The sequence below is a fragment of the Stegastes partitus genome, unplaced genomic scaffold (genome assembly GCF_000690725.1).
Source record: "Stegastes partitus isolate 25-593 unplaced genomic scaffold, Stegastes_partitus-1.0.2 Scaffold956, whole genome shotgun sequence".
In the NCBI taxonomy this organism is placed as follows: domain Eukaryota; kingdom Metazoa; phylum Chordata; class Actinopteri; family Pomacentridae; genus Stegastes; species Stegastes partitus.
The window spans coordinates 97,789-117,509 of record NW_007578687.1 but is presented as its reverse complement, the minus strand read 5'-3'; the positions used below and the strand labels follow the sequence as shown (position 1 = coordinate 117,509).

Below are 19,721 nucleotides of genomic sequence, written 5' to 3'. Positions count from 1 at the left end.
GTTTTAAAGTTGTTTCTAAAAGAAATCTACTTTACTTTTGACTGCATTTCTAATATGCACTGAAGCACAGACAATAAAGAGAAGTTTTTCCATTGCAAGAATTCAATGAGAGGGAACAAGTGCATTGAGTTTAAAAGGATAAATACTTAGAAAAAGTGTCATTTGTAAATAATTAGTGTATTGTGTGTTAACCAACAGCAACATGGGCCAAGAAAGCCCAACTAATATATGTGATGAAAGCAGCAGAGGAGGGAGAAAACAGAACTGGGGCTAAAGAGGGAGAACAGAGTGATGAATGATCTGTCCTCTATATAGGACGAGGTGTCTGCAACTTTTCAGGAGCCCCAGAAAGCAAACTTTCTGCCTGATATAATTCTGGGTCAGGAAGCCTCAGGGGGAGATGAGAAGCAGAGCAGGCCTGGCCTTTCTTTGGCCGCACAGCAGACTGGTCTGTGTATCACTCTGTCCCCAGTGTGAGCAGATCGGAGTGTGATCTGAAACACTCGTCAGCTTGGTGTTTCATCAGATCAGGCCACACATGGACTGTGTGTCAGCACAGATGCACTCTGATCATCTAGATGCTCCAAGTGGATTGCAAAGAGTACAGCGACATAGCCATTTTTAATGTATGTGCTGAACTCCAGCAGCAAGGACACATTTAATGTTTAGTCCACCTGCCATCTAGAGGACATGCAGAGAATAAAGAGAACACACTGACACTGACTGTTTCCATCATTACAACCTTCTTCTTTTTTCTTTTTTTTTTTTTACTTCTTTTCAAATTCCACTGTTGTAAATAAACTAAATAAATCATCATCATAAAGTACAGTACAAACTCCAACACACTGATTATGTAGATCAGTGAAATCAATGATTCATGTTTCAGTCTTAGTCAACACATCTCTACACAGTGAATAAGGAGCCTTTGTACAAATTTGAATTTACATTAGATTTATTATAGGAATTTAAAATAATAAAGACATACCTGCCCACATTTTCCCAAAAATAAGTAAAGTCAGTACTGAAGCTTTTAAACTCTTTGCTGGAGGTACACTTATATTCATGTCTCAGGTTCATCCCTTTTAATATCAATTCAAACAGCACAGTAACTACTGATTCACTGGTAAGATTCTCTCTGACAACACTGTACATGGCACTATTCTATGTATAAAATTACTCATCCTTTGATACAGCCTGCACTTCTAAGTATTACTCATGGAGATGCTTCAAATCCAGTGCAAGAACACATGATAAATGAAGGCATAACAAACTCATTTTTAACTAAACATGAGGCCATTCCAGATTTGGGCATCTCTCAGTGGGGCTGAAATGTGTTACTATTTTTTCAGTCTCTATGTAAACAACAGTAAAATGTGTGTGCAAGTGTAGTTTTATTCAGTTATTGGAATTAATGGTTTATGCTCTTTTAAAATATTTGATATGTCCAAAATAAAGCTTCAATTATAGAATATTGTTCTTTTCCAGAATGTTAAAATAATCCACAAAGTTTCACGTGATTCGGAGGAGTGATGCCGATCAGCTGCTGGGGGAAATACGGGTCGCATCAATGTAATGTTCCACACAAGCAGGTATCTGGGCCAACGCCTCTCGTGGCTCTCAGCATCACACCTGCTTCAACAGCAGGCACGGGACACTGGAGGTTGAAGAAGTAGGTGATCGTGTCCCCTCTCAAAGAACACAATGTCTTCTTTTCTTCTGTCTAGCAAGGCCGGTTACACCTTGCAGACTTGATAAGGTAGTGTCTGTTCTCTACCTTTCCTTTTTGGTTTCACAATCAGTCATTTTTTGGGGCACAAGTGTGTAGCAGGAGAGCGCAGCAGGCTTCTATTTTGGAAACTCACCAGTGTGGCTGATTCTATAAAACTGTGGCTTCCTCCATTGCGTCTACCCACCTGTACAAGGAGCAGATTTTAGATTAGGGAAAAAAACTGCATGAACTGTAGCTTTGCTAAAAGACTGATTTATATCTGCTTAGCCTAAAAACTACTATTTCATTGCCTGTCAGGACGACAGATGGCCACATTACTAACTGAGCTAGTTTTATAGCTTTGTCCTGAATTTAAAAAATGACTGTATTTTGTCCTAGAGGTGTAACATTTCTATTTCTGTAGAAACTGCCTCCAGAGAAAGAGCTGAAACCCCACATTTGGCAATGCTTATGTTTCCACTTCAGCTGAAGTGGCCATCTGAGGGTGAAATAAAACTCAGTGACTAATGTGAAAATTATGAACTTAAACGTGACTTTTTTTCTCTTCCAGAAAGCAGCAACTTATGAATAGTAACTCATCCCTCAGTTATATACACTGACAAAGACATACAGTGTCTATAAAAAGTATGAATTCTCTTAGGAAGTTTTCTTCTTTTCATTGCTTTTCACTATTGAGTCATGGTCAAATGAATTAGGCTGTTTTGACAAGAGTCTTCAAAAAGGACTTTTTCATGCTAAAGTAAAAACTAATTTTTACATTACGTTGAGTAATGCCAAATATAAAATGTAAAATAAGTGATTGCATAAGTATTCACTCCCTTCAAGTTGGTATTTAGTAGATGTATCTTTGGCCACTATCAAAGGTCTGAATTAGTCTTACACATTTGGACACTTAAAATTTACCCCATTTGTCTTCGCAAAACTTCCCAAGCTGTCATGCGTCACAGAGATTGTGCATAAACAGCCCTTTTTAATTCCAGCCACAAATTCTCAGTTGGGCTGAGGTCTGGACTGGTTGCTACTCCAGAACATTTACCTTGTTGTCTACAAAACAATTATCTGTAGTTTTGGCTGGATACTTCGGGTAACTGTCTTGCTGGAAAACAAATTTTCTCCCAAGATGCAATTCTCTTGCAAAGTGCATCAGCATGTCCTCCAGTATTTTTCTATACTTTGTTGTATTCATGTTACCTTCTACCTTCACAAGCCTTTCGGGGCCTGCTGACAAAAACCATCCCCACATCATGATGATGCTGCCACCACTATGCTTCACAGTGTCTGCTGACCTTCACTGTTAGTACAGTGTTTCAAACTGCAGGCAAATGAACACCTTTGATTCACTTAAAGTTTTATAATCAGCTATCAGGTAAGCATGCGTCTCACCTCTGGGCTGTGTAGTTATCCTCAGCTTTAAAAGTGTAATACAAAGTGTTTTTGTGGTAAAGCTGGAAGACGTTGGTCTCATCGTCTCCCTCTGGCCTGTCTGGAAGCTTCACTGTGAAGCCCAACAGAGGCAAACTCTCTGCTGCTACCTTCTCCTGCAGACAGAAATTTTATCAGGGGAAAAGAAATTGATTTTAGCACACAGCACTTTGAGTTATTTTTATTCCGCTTATGGCTGTAGCTGCGAATATGTGCTGCTCAGGTTAAAGGGGAGTGCATGTTTCCCCTCACCTCTTGGGCTCGGTAGGTGTAAAGCACCTTGTCTTTTAGAAGGAACCACAGTCTCTTCCAGTTCCTTTTGCTCTTCTTGCTGCGCTGCAGACTGCCACTAATGGAGCCTTCTTCTGACACTGTCACCTGTAAAACAATAGCAAAGTTACACATAAAAAGAAATGGCATCAACAGTACATTCATCTTTACAATGCAAGCACTATATAAGGAAAGAAAGGCACATTCTGTAAATGTACCTGGTTGAAGGAGAGGGTGCCTTTCCGATGTCTCCAAATATTTGGAGGATGAATGTTTTGGAACACAGTAGACAGAGGACGATTGGAGCGGCTCACCCGAGGACTGCCCTTGCCTGACAAAGCAGACGCATCTCCTCCTGAAAAGACAAACAACTTCCTTTCACCCCAAGTGGAGGACAGGTACAGACCTATAACCCATGGCGACAAACTCGGGAACATGGCTGGTTGACTGCAGTCTTGCAGCTGATGCACCTTTGTTATGATTCTGAGGATATACTGGAGTGACAACGGGATCCATCGTTAACAATAATTTTATTTCAAGACTTTTGGTAGTGATGACAAGGGATGAACAATTATTTTTTTCAACTAAAAATCAAAATGTAGTCAACATAATTAGCTAATTGCAAAGGCTGCAATCAGAATACATTTTATACAACATGTCTAAGTCAAGGGCTGCAAAGTGGCGTAATTGGTTAGCACTGTTGCCTCGCAGCAAGAAGGTTGCCGGTTCGCGTCCCGGTGGGGGCACCGGAATCTTTCTGCGTGGAGTTTGCATGTTTTCCCCGTGCAGCGTGGGTTCTCTCTGGGTTCTCCGGCTTCCTCCCACAAGGTCCAAAAACATGTTGAGGTTAATTGGTAATTCTAAATTGTCCGTAGGTGTGAATGTGAGTGTGCCTGGTTGTCTGTCTCTAAGTGTAGCCCTGTGATAGACTGGTGACCTGTCCAGGGTGTCCCCTGTCTTCGCCCTAAGTCAGCTGGGATAGGCTCCAGCCCCCCCGTGACCCTAGTGAGGATTAAGCGGTGTATAGATAATGGATGGATGGATGTCTGAGTCAAAGTGGTAACTTCTGTCTAAAACCTGTACTAAGTGTAAAGCATGCAAAGCAAATCTTAATCTGTCAGACAGTTAGGAAGATAGGACATTTCCATTCACTGAAATCAAATAAACATATTTTTGCTCTGGTTATTTTAATACCTGACACATTATCAGCGCCAATCCCAACCGCCTACATACGCTAATCAACCATCTGACCTGACCTGCAACCCACACTGCAGGATGCCGTAACAATAATGGTGACATTTCTACTCCATTTTATCCAGTTATCTTTCTTTTCTCCTTACTGCAATTAAAAATAATGAGTAAATACACATAGAAACTTTACATAGCAGACTGAGTTTATGTAGGCAGGTTTTCTCATGTTACTCTTAATACAGTACCAGCAGAGCCACCTTCAATTGCATGATTTCGAATTATAACTGTGGCAGCTGAGTCCTGTGCAGTCAGTGCAGGTTAATTTCCTCAGTCATGTTACCAGCCCCACTCCCAGGTTACATCAGACATCCTATAGTAAAAACTGTATCTGTGGTCATGTCTGATCTAAAATATTTGGTTATAGAGGTGTCTTTGTCTGGGATCTGGCAGGACAGATGTACTAAATGATCATAAAAATAATAAAGCAAAATTCTCTGACTTCTTTGGGAATACTGCAGACAGCTGGACGTCTCAATGGTCCTGTTGCTACCCTGAGATGTCACATTGCAAACTATTACTTTTATTCATCCTTCAACTATACTCTTCTTCTTTTTGTTTTCATAGTTTTATTGTTTGTTGTTTGTATTATTGTTTTTATTCAGATTCGTCTTTTAGTCCTTATGTTTTATGGTTTGTTAGTTTAATTGCACAGCCTTTTGTTCAACTGTTGTTGTTTTATTAATTTGCTTTATACATAAAATTGACATTGACCTTGACTAATGCATATGCTGGGTGCAGAGAGATGTGCGATGGATGTAGTTTACTTTAGAGCTCAGAATTGTAGACTATTACCAGCCAGAGCATAATAGGAACAGCACCCTCCTGTGTGTGTGTGTGTGTGTGTGTGTGTGTGTGTGTGAGTGTGTGTGTGTGTGCGCGCGTGTGTGTACTCAGTGTTTCCATAAGTCATTTATGACTAAGTCAGAATGTTGCGTTGTCACTTTTTGACCTGACCCACTTGAACCAGTGATATTTTCTATTCCAGTTACCAGAATCCACCCAATCCTGCCTGAACCTGCCCAGCCTTGCAGGTTATGCGTCGATCCACACATCTTTAGTATATCGTGGTGCAATTCCCACTAATATAACTGATGAGCACAACAAAAAAATAAAAGCTGACATGCAGACTGGCAATGAGTTTGATGTCTTCATTTTTCTCACCTCTCTTCTTCAACTCGCTGTAACAGTGATCACATACTTTGGCCATGCGGTCTTTCATGTATTTCAGTGGATATCTGTTCCTGGAGCAGCTCCGACAAACAATCTGTTTGAAACAACATAAAAGTAACACATATACGTTGAACAAGCTCTAAAACTGTTTAGTGCATTCGGGATGCTACAAGCTGTGGTGAAAGGCACAGGTTGTTAAAGCGCTGTGTTGTGTGTGTGACTCACTCTTCCACAGCCATGGCAGTGGTGTCTGCGAAGAGTGAGGCTGAAATCTGAGGTGCAGTTCATGCACATCATCACTTGTGAGACGGGAACAAGTGTGGGAGCTTTTTCTCCAAGAGACAGCCGGAGACGATCTCTGGCCTAGAACACACACACACACACACACACACACACACACACAGGCCATAAAGTGTGACCTAAGTATCATTCTGATTGGTGCGCATAAGCATGATTGAAGAAAAATGTTAGCAGATGATTCAAAAGGAATCATCTGTTATGAGGCAGGATTTGCTCACCTCTCCTGAGCAGCTGAATGCTGCAGAGCCTCTCGTATGTTCAGTCACAGTGCGGTTAAGAGTGTAAAACCAGTCTTCTCTTTCAAGGAAGGAACTGCAAAAACACACACAAGCTCACAACATCTCTTCTGTGCTAGTTCAAAGATCATCAACACCAAATGTGCAGAACATTAGATGCAGTAGTAAACACACGTCAAGTTTTCGGTTCTGAAGGTTTTAACCTTCCATGATGGTGATTATTTTTTTTCATAACTGCCATTATTAGATAATATCCATCATTTTAAGAGGACACAGTACAGTGTGACCCACCTTGCAGACAAAGTGATGGAGATGTCTGTTCCCTCTATCTTCAGTACATTCTGGGCATTTTCTATAATGGGTTTACTGACCTGGAGAATCAATCAGTGAAGTCATAAATCAGAGATCAGCTAGAATGACAGAATGTTTCATGGCTGTATTTTGCATATGTGGTAGAAAAACTTTTAAATACATGTCAACTCCTAGGGGTTTTGAAGGAAAACTATGTTTAAAATATGAAACAGGGTAGAACATTATGTGACTTGATGAAAGAGTCTGACCTTCAGCCCGGTGAGTGGCAAAGTGTTCTTCAGTCTATATTTCCCATCCTGCTGAGGGTAGGTGTACAGCAGCACATCATTCATCTGAGAACAAAGAGATATAACACTAAATCAGCAGCACAGACAAGTCTTACATGAATACAGACAAGAATATATGGTATATCCTTATGTAAGGATCAAATAAACAAGATAAAAGAGTCAGCTGACCAGACTGCATTCGTGTCATGTATGTGCAGCAGTTCTCCAGCAGGTGTCACTCTTAGTTAACACAAAACTCCACTAGTTTGCTAAAATTCATACCACACCTCTTGTTTTCAAAAGGGTACTGAACAGTTTTAGGTACACTGTAGAAATAATCACAATATGCTGTAAGCCAAATACACTCAGTTTCCCTCTAAAAGGAACCAGTTCCCCACCACCACCATTTACTTCACCAAGAACGGATATCTGCTGGTTAATTAAACTTTAAAAGGTGGACAAAAACTTTGATTTAAAGTTGTCCTCTATATAAAAATGTCTTTAGTGTTACTCCATTTGGATGTTTGATTTCCACTAAACAAAGCGATGCACTGTGTGTATGTAAGTCAGACACTAGAAGATTGTTCTCAGATTTATCAGCCTAAGGGAAAAAAGTTTCAATTTCAGGAAACAAATATCCTAAATTACAGTCTTGGGGATACATTTCAAAGGAATACACAGCCATGACCGCATTGTGAGCTCCAGCAGCAAAAGAGTGGTGACAATGCAAGCTCCCCCAGGTAAGCCTTTTATCCACATGTTCTCACGTGGTATGTGGACAATTGAGACATGCACCACCCAGAGACTCATGCACTGCCGCTATAAGGCAAGTCTGGCTGCAGAGGGGTGTAAAGGAAAATTCATTATAGTGAAGCAGGAGACATCGTCTGTCCTACATTTAAACTTTTGAATTGACAAATGATTGCATATTTACAGATTCAGAAATTTTCAATGTGGGAAAACAGGAGAGAATGCAGTTTTAAGAATTTTTAATGTAGATAATTGATGCAGTCCATAACTGACACAATATTTATAGGAATTACAGGTCCTGTATGGCCAAAATCAGAGACTTTTAAAGCTACAGACACTGAAACAACCCGTTCAGAACACCCCTAAAACCAGGGTGTAGTGCTTTGAGCTGAAAAACTAAAAGACATGTTCTGGGGACATGAGACTTTCATTAATTTGCTGAAAAGAGGCACAATATAGGATCGTCAAGCTCTGCCTAGAGGGGATCCATGGATGTAAACCCTTGAATTTTTATATTACATAAGTAAGACACTCCAGTAAATCGATATCAAACCTGATGTCAAACTGCGCCATTAAACTGCATTATTTTTCCAAAACATCTTTCTACTCTCTGTCCCTGTGTGTTTTAGTACCTTCTTTTAGGAAACTGCCAGCTCCTGCAGATTTGTTTTATTATGTTCTCTCCAACATTAACAATAGCCGATAACACGTGATCATTATCTGGGTGGATAAACTGGCAGAATAAAAGTTATGCAGCATTGACTGTCAAGAAGAAGAGGCATTTACGAGCTTTTTTAGTGTCGAGCCCAGACCACAAATTTCAAAAACTCCACAGGAGGGAAAGCAATGTAGTTTGATGATGCTCAATGGATAATTTGCGAAGGCGTTTCATTTTCTAATCTCTCTTGATTACAATATTTTAGAGCTTTCTCTGTGTAATGATTTTACAAACTGAATGTTTAGCACAATCTGTATTTCGCCCTTTTTCATCTGTCGTTCAGGAAATAAATCTTGTGGTGTTGAATCGTCTCTGAAAGGTTAAGAATGACCTAAATTATATTGTTACATAGTTTTACATACCATTTAATCAATGAAATCATTTTCCCCTTCCTCCTCATGTGTCCATTAACTCTCACATCATCTCTTGAATCATGTTGGTGACTCAACCAGAAGCTCAACACACATTCAGAAAGATTTAGCTGACAAGATTAGCGCTGTGCAAGTTCTACTTGGATCTTTCAGTTCAAAAGGAGCTGATGTTGACCTTCCCTGTGCTGTCAGTAAAGAACTGGCTCAGGAAGTCAGCATTCAGAAACATCCTGCCAGGAAACCCTGCTCTTAATAGTGCAGTCTGGACATAGAAATAGGCCAGACAGAGAATTCCTGACTGTACATTTTACACAGATTTATTAAATAGAAAAAACTATGATAAAGCAAACAGAATAAAAATTCTAAAAATGAAGATAATAAGACAGTGGCACATGTGTCTGTGCAGCAGCATACTTAAAACAAGACGCGGAATTTACCAAAAACAAATGGCGGGGCTGTCGACTCTTTCTGCTGACCTTCATCAGGGTGCCCTCCTTCACAAAAACCTGAGGAAAAAAAACAAAACAGGATTAAATCAAACCGATCCATAGAGGGCATCTGCAGCAATTATTATTATTTTAGACCAGGTTGGCTGGGGATTCCCAGTTGAATGACTGTGTAAAGGGCAACACAGGGGTGGTGCAGGGCAAACAGGGTGGGCTGGCAAGATTCAGGCAGAAACAATGCTGTTATCAGAGTCATACCCTGCCAGGCTGAAGCAGGTCCCGCTGGCCACGAACACTGTACTCTATGTTGACCAGACGTAACAAGTTCTCCTAAGACACAAAAGAGCAGAAAGAAAAGGAGACAGGATGAAAGAGCAATGCCATCATTTTCCTGTCAGTGTCAAACTATTTTTTATTTTGATAGGCTCCTTTTATTGTTAGGCATGCAAGAGTTATCACTTGAATCAGGCAGACATAACATAAATTGTTTACTGTAGAAAACTATGCAGAAATGTCACGTCTTTTCATGTGACTCCGACTAGAAATACGCTAGCATCCACTGAAGAAAAAGTCAAAAGCAAATGTTGCTCTAAGTCTGTATATTGGCGCAGTGATGTGCTGAGCTAGGCGAAATGCTTGCTAACACCAACATGCTAACAACCTCATAATGATAATGTTTAGCAGATACGTTCACCACGTTAACTACCTTAGTTTGTTGTGTTAGCAAGCTAACAAAGCACTGAACAGAAAGTACAATAGAGGTTAGTTGGTTTCTTCCTTTCTATAAACCAAATCAAAACAGCAAAATTTAAATTTTGACCTGATGATAGCACCCAATAAAGGTTTGTACCAAATTTAATGTCAGTCTATATATAGTTGTCAAGCTAGTTTGTTACAAAAAAAACTACTGCAGTCGGCCTCTTGACAATCCTATGAAAAGATCACTAAAGTCAAAAGGATACAGTGTCTAAAGAATATGAATGTCTAGAGTACCAAATTTCATGTTGATTCACCCAATAAAGCTTTCTCACAGCAGCCATTTTAACATGACGCTGTAGGTAAACACAAGTGTCACTAATGACTTTTATGAAGGGTTTTGTTTCATTTAGGTGGACCACCTTCATTAATGTGACTAGTACAACATGTGTTTATGGATGATTTTATGTCAAAATGGCTCTTGTGAGACAGATCTACAGTGGTATGTAGTTATTTCAGTCTAGATCAAAGCGTTTGACCGACCATTCAACTTTGCCACACCTGAAAATTCATACATTATAAAATCTTTGTGGGTTTACTTCTTGCACTAAAACATTTTTGCACCTCTCGTCTCATTATATGAGTGGATAAAGAACATCAGTGTATTGTAAATACATGAAACACGTCACACACACCTGTGCAGCAGCAACTTCACAAGGCATCCATGCTCTACAGCATACCATCATCTTTTTTTTTTTTTTACTCTAAATAGGACCATAAGTTACAAAAGGAATCATGCTGTATTGGAGAAGGCTTGAAACTAGCAAATGAGACCATGAACTTGTTAGGAAATGTTTGCAGAGGTAACAATACAGTGAATATTATTGTCATTTTCTCATAGACTTGTATACAATCTGACTTCTTTTTACAACCAGAGGAGTTGCCCCCTGCTGACTGTTAAAAAGAATGCAGGTTTCCACATTGACTTCAATTTTCAGACTCTGATGCTCCATTCATCTTGTACATACAATCTTTGGCCTGACCTTGATCTCCTACATGTAGATTCAACCTTAAGTTAAGCTGAATATGCTTTATATTTATATTCTTACATTAAAAACATTAGAAATTTTATGGTTGGGGTGAAAATGTGCTTATTCATTTAGTTGACTCTGTGGTGACACTACACTAGCAAGCAGTCCATTCTTCATCTCAAATAGCTATATCAACAACTCAGTTTTTCCAACATGTGTTTTAATGTGTCTGATCTGAATAAGATATGATTCTGGATTCTGGCAAATGTTTGTTTGTTGGGTTATAGGGTTTCATGTGACACTTACCCCATGTTTCAAGCTGTCGTTTACTTGATCTGCGATGTCGGACACAATCGCTACAGCAGCTAAAATAAAGCAAGACAATAGCAGAGGGATCAGGAAAGACATTACTATATATCAAGAGGTGACTATACCCACAACATCTGATGACATTTTTCTTTATTCCTAGTCTCTGTGTACAAAGTCAGGAGTCTGGACATGTCCACATACCTGGACTGAGGTGGCTCCCTTATCAGAGATATAGCAAGAGATAGTGTTGCTGCAACTTGCCTTCTCATGAATTACACATTACAGTTTTCAGACAGAAGAGAGCCGGAATGGCTGTCTGGTGGTTTACCAGCACAAACAAAGAAATCTAAATTGGCTCTCTCATGGCTATCTCTTCATGCCAAATGAGCACAAATAAATTCCCAGTAAACACACAGAGCCACGTATAGAGGCCAATAAGAGTCTCCTGTGGGTAAGAGTGAGCGTGGACTGTGCAGCCTGTGTCTACACTGCTGTTTGTTCTTACAACATGGTTACTGTACCTTGGGTGTCTTCATATTCCTTGGAATCAGGGGAGAGGTTGTTAAGATAATCTGCAAGAGGAGTGAAAGAAAAGCATGTCTCCAGGGAGTACAGTATACAACCATGCTCGGTGAAATATATTATTTATTCAGGGAGGATACTGCCTGCCCTAATCTAATTTAATCTTGACTCACCGGTGAGGAGCATACGATACTGAGCAACACGGACAATGACCTGCAGGAGCTGATGTTTAACAGAAACCTTTTCCCCAGCCAGACTCTGCTCCTGAGACAAATCAGACAAATGCAAACTTAACATTTTCTATGAATCATTGCTGCCCTTTAGAGTCACATTTACTGGAGAAATTCACATGACCTTTAGCCAAACAATATGTCAGATTAATTCAAACAGTCGAGCCTTCGCAATGAAATTGTGAAAAGCTTTGACAAAATAATGAAAGTTGCACTGATGAGCAAATTATACAGCAACAGTGGACCTTTGAGCAAAACATATTTTAAATGTGAACAAGGGCCAATAACCCAGACTGCCAGTCAGCACAGCAGTGTGTGTTTGTACTCATAACAACCATGTTGTGGGGACATACATCAGTTAGTAGACACCTGCCTTTCTTTAATGGGCAAAAAGCAAGTCCCTATTGTGTCGATCTTTAAATTATAGCAAGAAAACTTGGTTTAACCCTATTCAGGACTTTCATGTTGCCATACATAGAAGGTCTTTCACGATCCATTGGACCCCGAGAATGAATATGTGCAAAATATTTGTTGGTATTCATTGTAGACTTTTATACTATGTGAAATAGATTTTCTGATAAGTTGACGTATTTTGGGTTCCAAATGTATGACAAACGCCCCTCTTTTTTTCTATGTAAAAAAAAAAAAAAAAAAAAAAAAATCTTGAAAAATAAAAAACAATACCTGTCACTTAAACCAAATGGCCTGGGGACCCCAAAAGTCCAGGGTTAAGGGTCAAGGCTAGGTTAAAGGTTAGGCAAGTATTTGCTATAGTTAGGGTAGGTCTCCAGCAAATAAATATAAGTCATCACTATGTCCTTTGAAGTGATGAAGATATGGCTGCCTGTGTCTGTACTTCTTTCTGTCTATTCTACTGTATATATATCTTTTTAAAGACCAATATGAGTTAATTTTCCTCGTCGGAAGTGAAGAAAAGTACATGGTGTGACTTTCTGTGAGATCCTGATCAATCCTGTCCAATGTCTGAGATAATTCTAATTCTAAGTAATAATTTAATGGCACTGTTTTGTTGTTTGACGTGCAGCATTGTGCACAACTCTCTGTCTCTTTGGAGATGCTATTTGATATTGTAGGTATCTAATACACTCAGAGGAAAAACTCCTACAGTACAAACAGCTAGAAGCAACAAACTAAACAGCTAACAGCTCCTGTTAATGTTTTGTTGAAACATATATTACATTTATTATTTGTGAGACATATTAATCTAAGTTGTTTGTCGATGTCCGCAGGGTGCTCATTCAGACATGAAACCAAGACGTTTAGTTGCCATCAGGTAAACGGAATGGAATGTCTGAAAGGGGTTTTTGGCACACAAACATTACTACAGACCAAGCACACTCCCCAACGTCAGCGACCTCACTCAGCAGGACAATGCATCCTGCCACAACTGCAAAAACTACTCAGGAACAGCTTGAGGAACACAACAAAGAGCCCATTGCATCAACAGTCTCTGCAACCTCAACACATCCGAGTTCAGTGATGCATCCACAAGATACTCCAGAACATTTCCCAACCACGGAGGTACCACCCGGCAACCCACAGGACCCAAAGGATCTGCGCCCAATGTCTCAGTGTCAGACACCACAGAACACATTCAGAGGTCTTGTGGAGTTGATGGACAGACGGATCAGAGCTGTGTTTGTCGCAGTAGGTTGACCTACAAAATATTAGGCAGGAGGCTGTAATGTTGGGGCTGTTTCATTTATAGCTTCAGCTTTTTCTGGTCTTTAACAATATGCTGAAAACAGTGGTCAGATTTTGACACTAATTCAATAGTGTTGGAAAAATATTCCGTCAGCAGTCTCGCATTTAAAACGTAGACAAAAAAAGCTTAATGCACTGGCATTAATATACAAAGTGCTTAGGAGAATCTAAGGACTTTTAAACACTGGTAGTCCTAAATCAGATGTAAAAAAAAAACTGCCCAGCTTTGCAAAGACTTCCTGCCAACTCCTGTCCTCAGTGGTCTATTAAACGCAGGCAAAATATTGAAAACTCCTCCGTCTATAAATGAAACACATGCACACAGTGCCACTGGATATTCATCTATAATCCAGCTATACCATTACAAAAGGTTGTAATAGTCTGTGCCACTAAGCCCTGAGGAGATGAAAAAAAAAAAGAAACTGCAATCTTCACACTGAACCCTGCCAGACACAGCAGCTGACTATAACATTTGACTGTAAATGAAACTGTCGACATTGAACAGATATTACAATCTTTTTGCTGAGCACGTCTTTATATCCTTTATTGTATGTTTTATACTTGAAACTTATTTTATTAGCCTCTCCAACAACATCTCTTGCTGACTGGTTAGAAAAACACAGTCTTGTGTCTGCTCTGTTAATTGGGGCTAATTATAACTCCTCACTAAAGGGCATCTGTTTGACGATGTTGTTGAGGCCCAAAAAGCTGTTGGGAAATGCAACCTACATAAATTTTAAGAGACATTTGGTGTTTAAATTGTTGTTCTGAAAGGTTCACGGCAGATGTATTAGTTCTTAGCATCTATATTCTTCCTATGAGTGACATGGAAGTTTCTTTTTTTAACTGCCACAAACAATGTAGCAGCTGCTTTGAATTAAATTTTTACTTTTATCTACTTTGCTTTCCGACTGTTGCTTCACCTTTCAGAGGTTTGCCGTTCTGTCTCACACACACACACACTCAAGCTAATGTCCTCCACTTGACCATCACCATCTACCTTAAAACACACACTTCATTTTTGTCACTGAACATAAGATACACGCACAAACTTAACTCTGCAAATAATACATAAATAACCTGCAGAGGTCTTTACACATTCATGCAGTAAGCTACTTTCAGCTTTTATGCAGACAGGACTTCCAAATTCTATATTTATAAACTACAAATCAGTTACATGATACTGTAAAGAGAGGTAGAGGAGTAGGAGAACATGTGAGGAGAAGGAGGAGGAGTTTCAAGGTCTCTACTGATCATTCAGAGTGAGATTTTTCCTGCTGAAAAGCCAATAACAGTATGACATGTAATGTGCGATACACTTTCTGCACCCAACTGTCTTTCTGTCACCCTCAAAAACAGAAACAGATTTCCAAACTTTACAGCAAAATGAACTTGAATGACCTTTCTCATCTGCACAAGGCCCAGTCAGACCTGAGTGATACTAATGAAGTTCAAATCAGTCCAACTGGCAACTGTGTAGCCGCAAACATAATCTGCCAACATGCAGAGCAAACAAAAGCAAAAGACCTTTTGTTCCTGCCGTCATTGGCTTTTTACATAAGTCAATGTGATTTTTATGTTGTATTTATTTTCTGTTTATTATTGTTTGGATTATGTGGTTATTGCTGACTGGACAATGATTTGCCCCTCAGGGATAATAAAGACATCCTTGATCCTAGAATAAGTTTACTGCATGATAAAAAAAAAAATGCTGTACATTAAAAAGCAGGAACAGAGACAATGAGGAAGCTTTGTGGTCAAAAAATGCATTCATAGCAGTGTGCTCTCCAGCGAGCACATCAGAGGACATTTGGTATTCATTCATATCTGAGATAATTCGTTTCAATGCCTTATTCAATTAGGAGAAATGTGGAGTTACCTTTCATGATAAAGCTGTACAGGGTGTTTTGTGTTTTGAGTTAGAAAAGCTTTGCAGGTCTGACCTCAAATTGTTGAACGACGGCTGCAAATGCAGACGAAGTTCGGCAGCTGTCCTCCAGTAAACTCATGCTTCGATCATAGTGGCCGATGTACGTGGTAAAAACCAAGAACTCTGCTTTTCTTGACAGGAATATGTCTGCAATCCTCTGTCTCTCCCCCCTGAATGGACACATAAAGGAGAAGCAGTGTGTCGAAGATATCAGGTTGCATTTTAAGCAGAATTATGGAGGAAAAACAAAGAGTATTGTAGGAAATCATGTTTGCATAGGTGTGTGTCAGCGTTTCCTATTTAACAGTACTGGATGATGTCCCACGTCTCACCAGTGTTGGATTCGACTCTCCAGCTCAGCGAGTATGGCGCAGTGCAGGCTGTAAACATCAGGCAGCTCATTGAGAATCTCTCGAAGTCTCTCATCGTCCAACACAGGTTCCCCCTCGTCCACAACTGTCGACCCCACTGCTTCCCGAAAGTCCTGGCAAACAGAGGAGTGTAGAGGAATGGGTTTTATTTTATAGTTTAGGTTACAGTGCCAATAAAAAAATATTTGCCCTCCTTGGAAGTTTTCTTCTTTTATTGCTTTTCAACATCATAGTCAATTTAATTTAGGTTTTTTGGACAAGAATTTTAAAAAATAGTCTTTCATGTCAAAGTAGAAACAGATTTCTACAAAGTAATGTTAATTAAATAAAAAATTGTGTTAAAAAAGTGATTATATAGGTATTCACCCTCTTCAAGTCAGTATTTAGTAGATGCACTCATCATTGTCTGGAGGGAAAACAAATGTTCTCTCAAGTCACAGTTCTCTTTCAGACTGCATCAGGTTGTCCTTCAGGATTTCTCTGTATTTTGCTGCATTCATTTTACTCTCCCTGTTTATAATCTCTCCAGGGCCTGCTGCTGAGAAGCATCCCCGTGTCATGATGCTGCCACCACCATGCGTCATGATAGGAACGGTGTACTTGTGATGATTTTCAGTGTTTGGTGTCCACCAAACGTTGTGTCTAGGTTGATGGTCAAAAAGCTCCATTTTGGTCTCCTCAGACTAAAGAATCTTCTTCCACTTGACTTCAGAGTCTCTCACAGGCCTTCTGGCAAATTCTGTTCAAGATTCAATGTGACCTTTTTTCAACAGTGGCTTACTCTTTGCCACTGTCCCATAAACTTTGACTAATGAAGTTGCTGTATGCACAGCTGAAGCTTGTGACTCCTTCATAGGTGTCTTAGTAGCCTCCCTCTAGACCTTTTTTATGCATGGTCACTCAGTTTTCGTGGGCGATTGGTCCAAGGCAGATTTAGCCATGTGTCATATTTCTTACATATTCCTGACTTTAAATTTTGACTTTGAATTTTCTTGTATCCATCCCCTGACTTTTGCTTTTCAATAACTTTTTGTTACAGAGTTTCTTTGTCTTTATGATGTAGTTGTAGCCAGTGGTACTGATTCACCAGCTGACTGGACCTTCCAAATACAGGTGTCTTTATACTACAATCACTTGAGACACATTCAGTGTACTTAGATGATCTCCATTTTACTATTTGTGTGACTTCTAGCACCAACTGGCTGCACCTGTGTGAAGTTAGGTTAGTCACTTTACAGTGGGTAAATATTAATGCAATCACTTATTTGACATTTTCAATTAACTGGCTTTACGTTGTCGAAATCTGTTCTCATATGAAGGACTCTTCTTTTGTAAATTCCTGTACTATAAATCCTTATTTACAAAGCTTTCAGTTTCTCTAAAGTCTGCATTTCTTCCCCAGTTTTCATTCCGTTCTCTGCTAATATCTGACAGCAGGGAGTACAGGAGCTATTATATCAGGGAATCTCATCATCTCTCAGAGCACTGGAGCATCAGTGGTTTAGGTCACTGTTTTATTCCCCACACAACAGGAAGCAAAATGAGAGAGCAGGATTTGCTCCATCTTTATTACAACCACTGAGGTGCACCTGAGCAAGGTATTTAACTTCAAACTGCTTCAGTGGAGCTACACAGATCCCACTGTGCTTGCACTCCACAACTTTTAATTGTTAATGTCAGTAGGTATGGAGAAAATTATCTTGTAAACCAGCATTCACAGTCAGTCGAGGCAGCCATGCAGACAGAGACATTAAGATGTCAAACCTAAACCTGAGCTCAAAAACAAGAACTTTAAGGGGAATCCTGAAGCTGAAGCCTGCAATGTCAATTGTTTGATTCCAGCTCAAGACCTGCATTCAATCTCACCCTCCACCCCTTTTTTAAATACATTTCTTCACTCCCTCTGCACTGTCCTACCCAATGAAGGCATAAATGCCCCAAAAATAATATTTAAAAAAACATGAAGTGCATTTCTTTCATATATTCTGGAATTCCAGGACTCAGACAGCCGACTGTAGCACAGTGTAGAAGCTACGGTAATATAATTGCCACCTATACTGGATATGTGGACACACACGAGACATATATTGGATTAGTTAATTAAAAGGGAATATTTCACTCACTTCCTGCAGCAGCTTGAGGGCTTTTACATGTCTGTGGACAGATAAACAAACACAATTCAGCAGGACAGTGATGGCAAACTGATTACTTTTGGTAGATAAGTGGGTATGTTTGAAAAAGAAATACATATTTATAACTTACAATCTCTCCGTGTCCACCAATTCTTTCACAATGTAAAAGGCTCTGGATCGACCGTCGGGCTGTAAACAATCAGATTATTTACTTGTAATAAGCCCAGCGTGAGGAGAAACTAAAGCATTTTGGCATGAGTTCAACAAATATAGCTGGCTCCACTCTGCACATCATCTCTAAGCAGCAATCAAATTCTAAATAATGAGGACAGCGTTGTAGTAGCCCATTAACCTCCATTAACCTGCATTAAAATCCCAGCTTGTGAGGGCAGTTTTGCTATTGCCCAAAATGAAAAATAGTTCACTTTGTTTTACTCTGCTCTGTTCTTCTATTATGTCTTAATTTCTACTTTGGAAAAACTGACACCTACTTTGTGGAAATCACGGCACAGCATCAAGCTAATTAAATTACCTTTTAGCAGATGGTGGATTTTAGAAAGAAAGAACTTAACGAATGAGGAAAAACGATTAGAAAAAGTTGGCGTTTGGTAAAGGAGCTGTAACATTTTGGAGTAGAAAACACCACTTTTCTAAACATAAATACTTACATCTCTACTGAGACTCAACATGCACCTGTGAGAACTAACCTGTCTGTCATAATTGTTGTCCGTCCCTCCGTCTTCCTCCTCAGAGGTGCGTCCTTGGTCTTCTTCACCCCCCATCTCTCGCCCACCTTCACCCGCTGAACCCGTCCGTGGACCAACAGCCAGCGAACACACGTTGTAGGCTTCTGTGTAGGCACTGCGGGGAGAAAAACGGCAGCAAAATGTAACACAGTGTGCATACATGTTGAGAAATATGTGTACACAGGCATGCACGCAGAATCACTTCAAGAAACAGCTTGGTAATTTCACAGCTTGTTTGTATTCAAACTTTTCAGTCAGCTCTAAAGAGTACTGACACATGACTAAAAGAGTGCATAAACAGGTGAAATTATTACTGTAGAGTGTCAAGCAGCAAACAACTGATTTTATTAAGCTGCCCTGGTGGTGTTTCTGCATAATTCATGCTTTGGAATTATTCAACACAATCTTATGACAACCAAAGTCAAGCTAAAATGTGTCAAATTTCAAACACCTCAACATTTTTGCCTCGTGACCCCTTAAATTGAAGCAGTGCCGATGACCCCCCTCCCCCAAGACAGACTACAAAGTTAGTGTGGACATTAGAATATTCATCTAACAGTGGACCTATCTAATATGAAAACCACAGAGACCAGCTGTTCAGCATACCTTAGAGGTTGTTAAAAGAAGAAACAACCAGCTTAGCTCAGTCTAAGCGAAACAGAACCTGTCTGTCAGCATATTTAAAGCTCTAGAATTCAAGCTACAGTGAGCAGAGTTTTTGAGAAAGAATTCTTTAAATAACCTTTCATCGTACTGTAGTTGAAGTAGTTTTAGATTCCGATTCAGAA

At 39.7% G+C, this 19,721-nt stretch overlaps 1 protein-coding gene across 2 annotated transcripts in view; it reads right to left on the bottom strand.

Moving 5' to 3' along the window:
* Positions 1-602: 602 nt before the first annotated feature.
* Positions 603-19,721, bottom strand: part of fgd5b (FYVE, RhoGEF and PH domain containing 5b) — a 29,096-nt gene continuing 9,977 nt past the window's right edge. Inside the window, exons 3-21 of one of the 2 annotated variants that reach the window (XM_008294372.1) lie at positions 18,895-19,048; positions 18,318-18,376; positions 18,179-18,209; positions 16,017-16,168; positions 15,698-15,854; positions 11,973-12,063; positions 11,799-11,849; positions 11,275-11,333; positions 9,500-9,571; positions 9,233-9,301; positions 6,939-7,022; positions 6,670-6,749; positions 6,361-6,454; positions 6,068-6,205; positions 5,834-5,936; positions 3,640-3,776; positions 3,404-3,529; positions 3,113-3,267; positions 603-1,913 (exon numbers count right to left, since the gene is read on the bottom strand). In XM_008294372.1, the coding sequence (XP_008292594.1) occupies positions 1,877-1,913; positions 3,113-3,267; positions 3,404-3,529; positions 3,640-3,776; positions 5,834-5,936; positions 6,068-6,205; positions 6,361-6,454; positions 6,670-6,749; positions 6,939-7,022; positions 9,233-9,301; positions 9,500-9,571; positions 11,275-11,333; positions 11,799-11,849; positions 11,973-12,063; positions 15,698-15,854; positions 16,017-16,168; positions 18,179-18,209; positions 18,318-18,376; positions 18,895-19,048 (1,849 nt within the window). In that variant the 3' untranslated portion in view covers positions 603-1,876. The remainder of the gene's footprint in view (positions 1,914-3,112; positions 3,268-3,403; positions 3,530-3,639; positions 3,777-5,833; positions 5,937-6,067; positions 6,206-6,360; positions 6,455-6,669; positions 6,750-6,938; positions 7,023-9,232; positions 9,302-9,499; positions 9,572-11,274; positions 11,334-11,798; positions 11,850-11,972; positions 12,064-15,697; positions 15,855-16,016; positions 16,169-18,178; positions 18,210-18,317; positions 18,377-18,894; positions 19,049-19,721) is intronic. The other variant, XM_008294373.1, reaches the window with a different exon arrangement.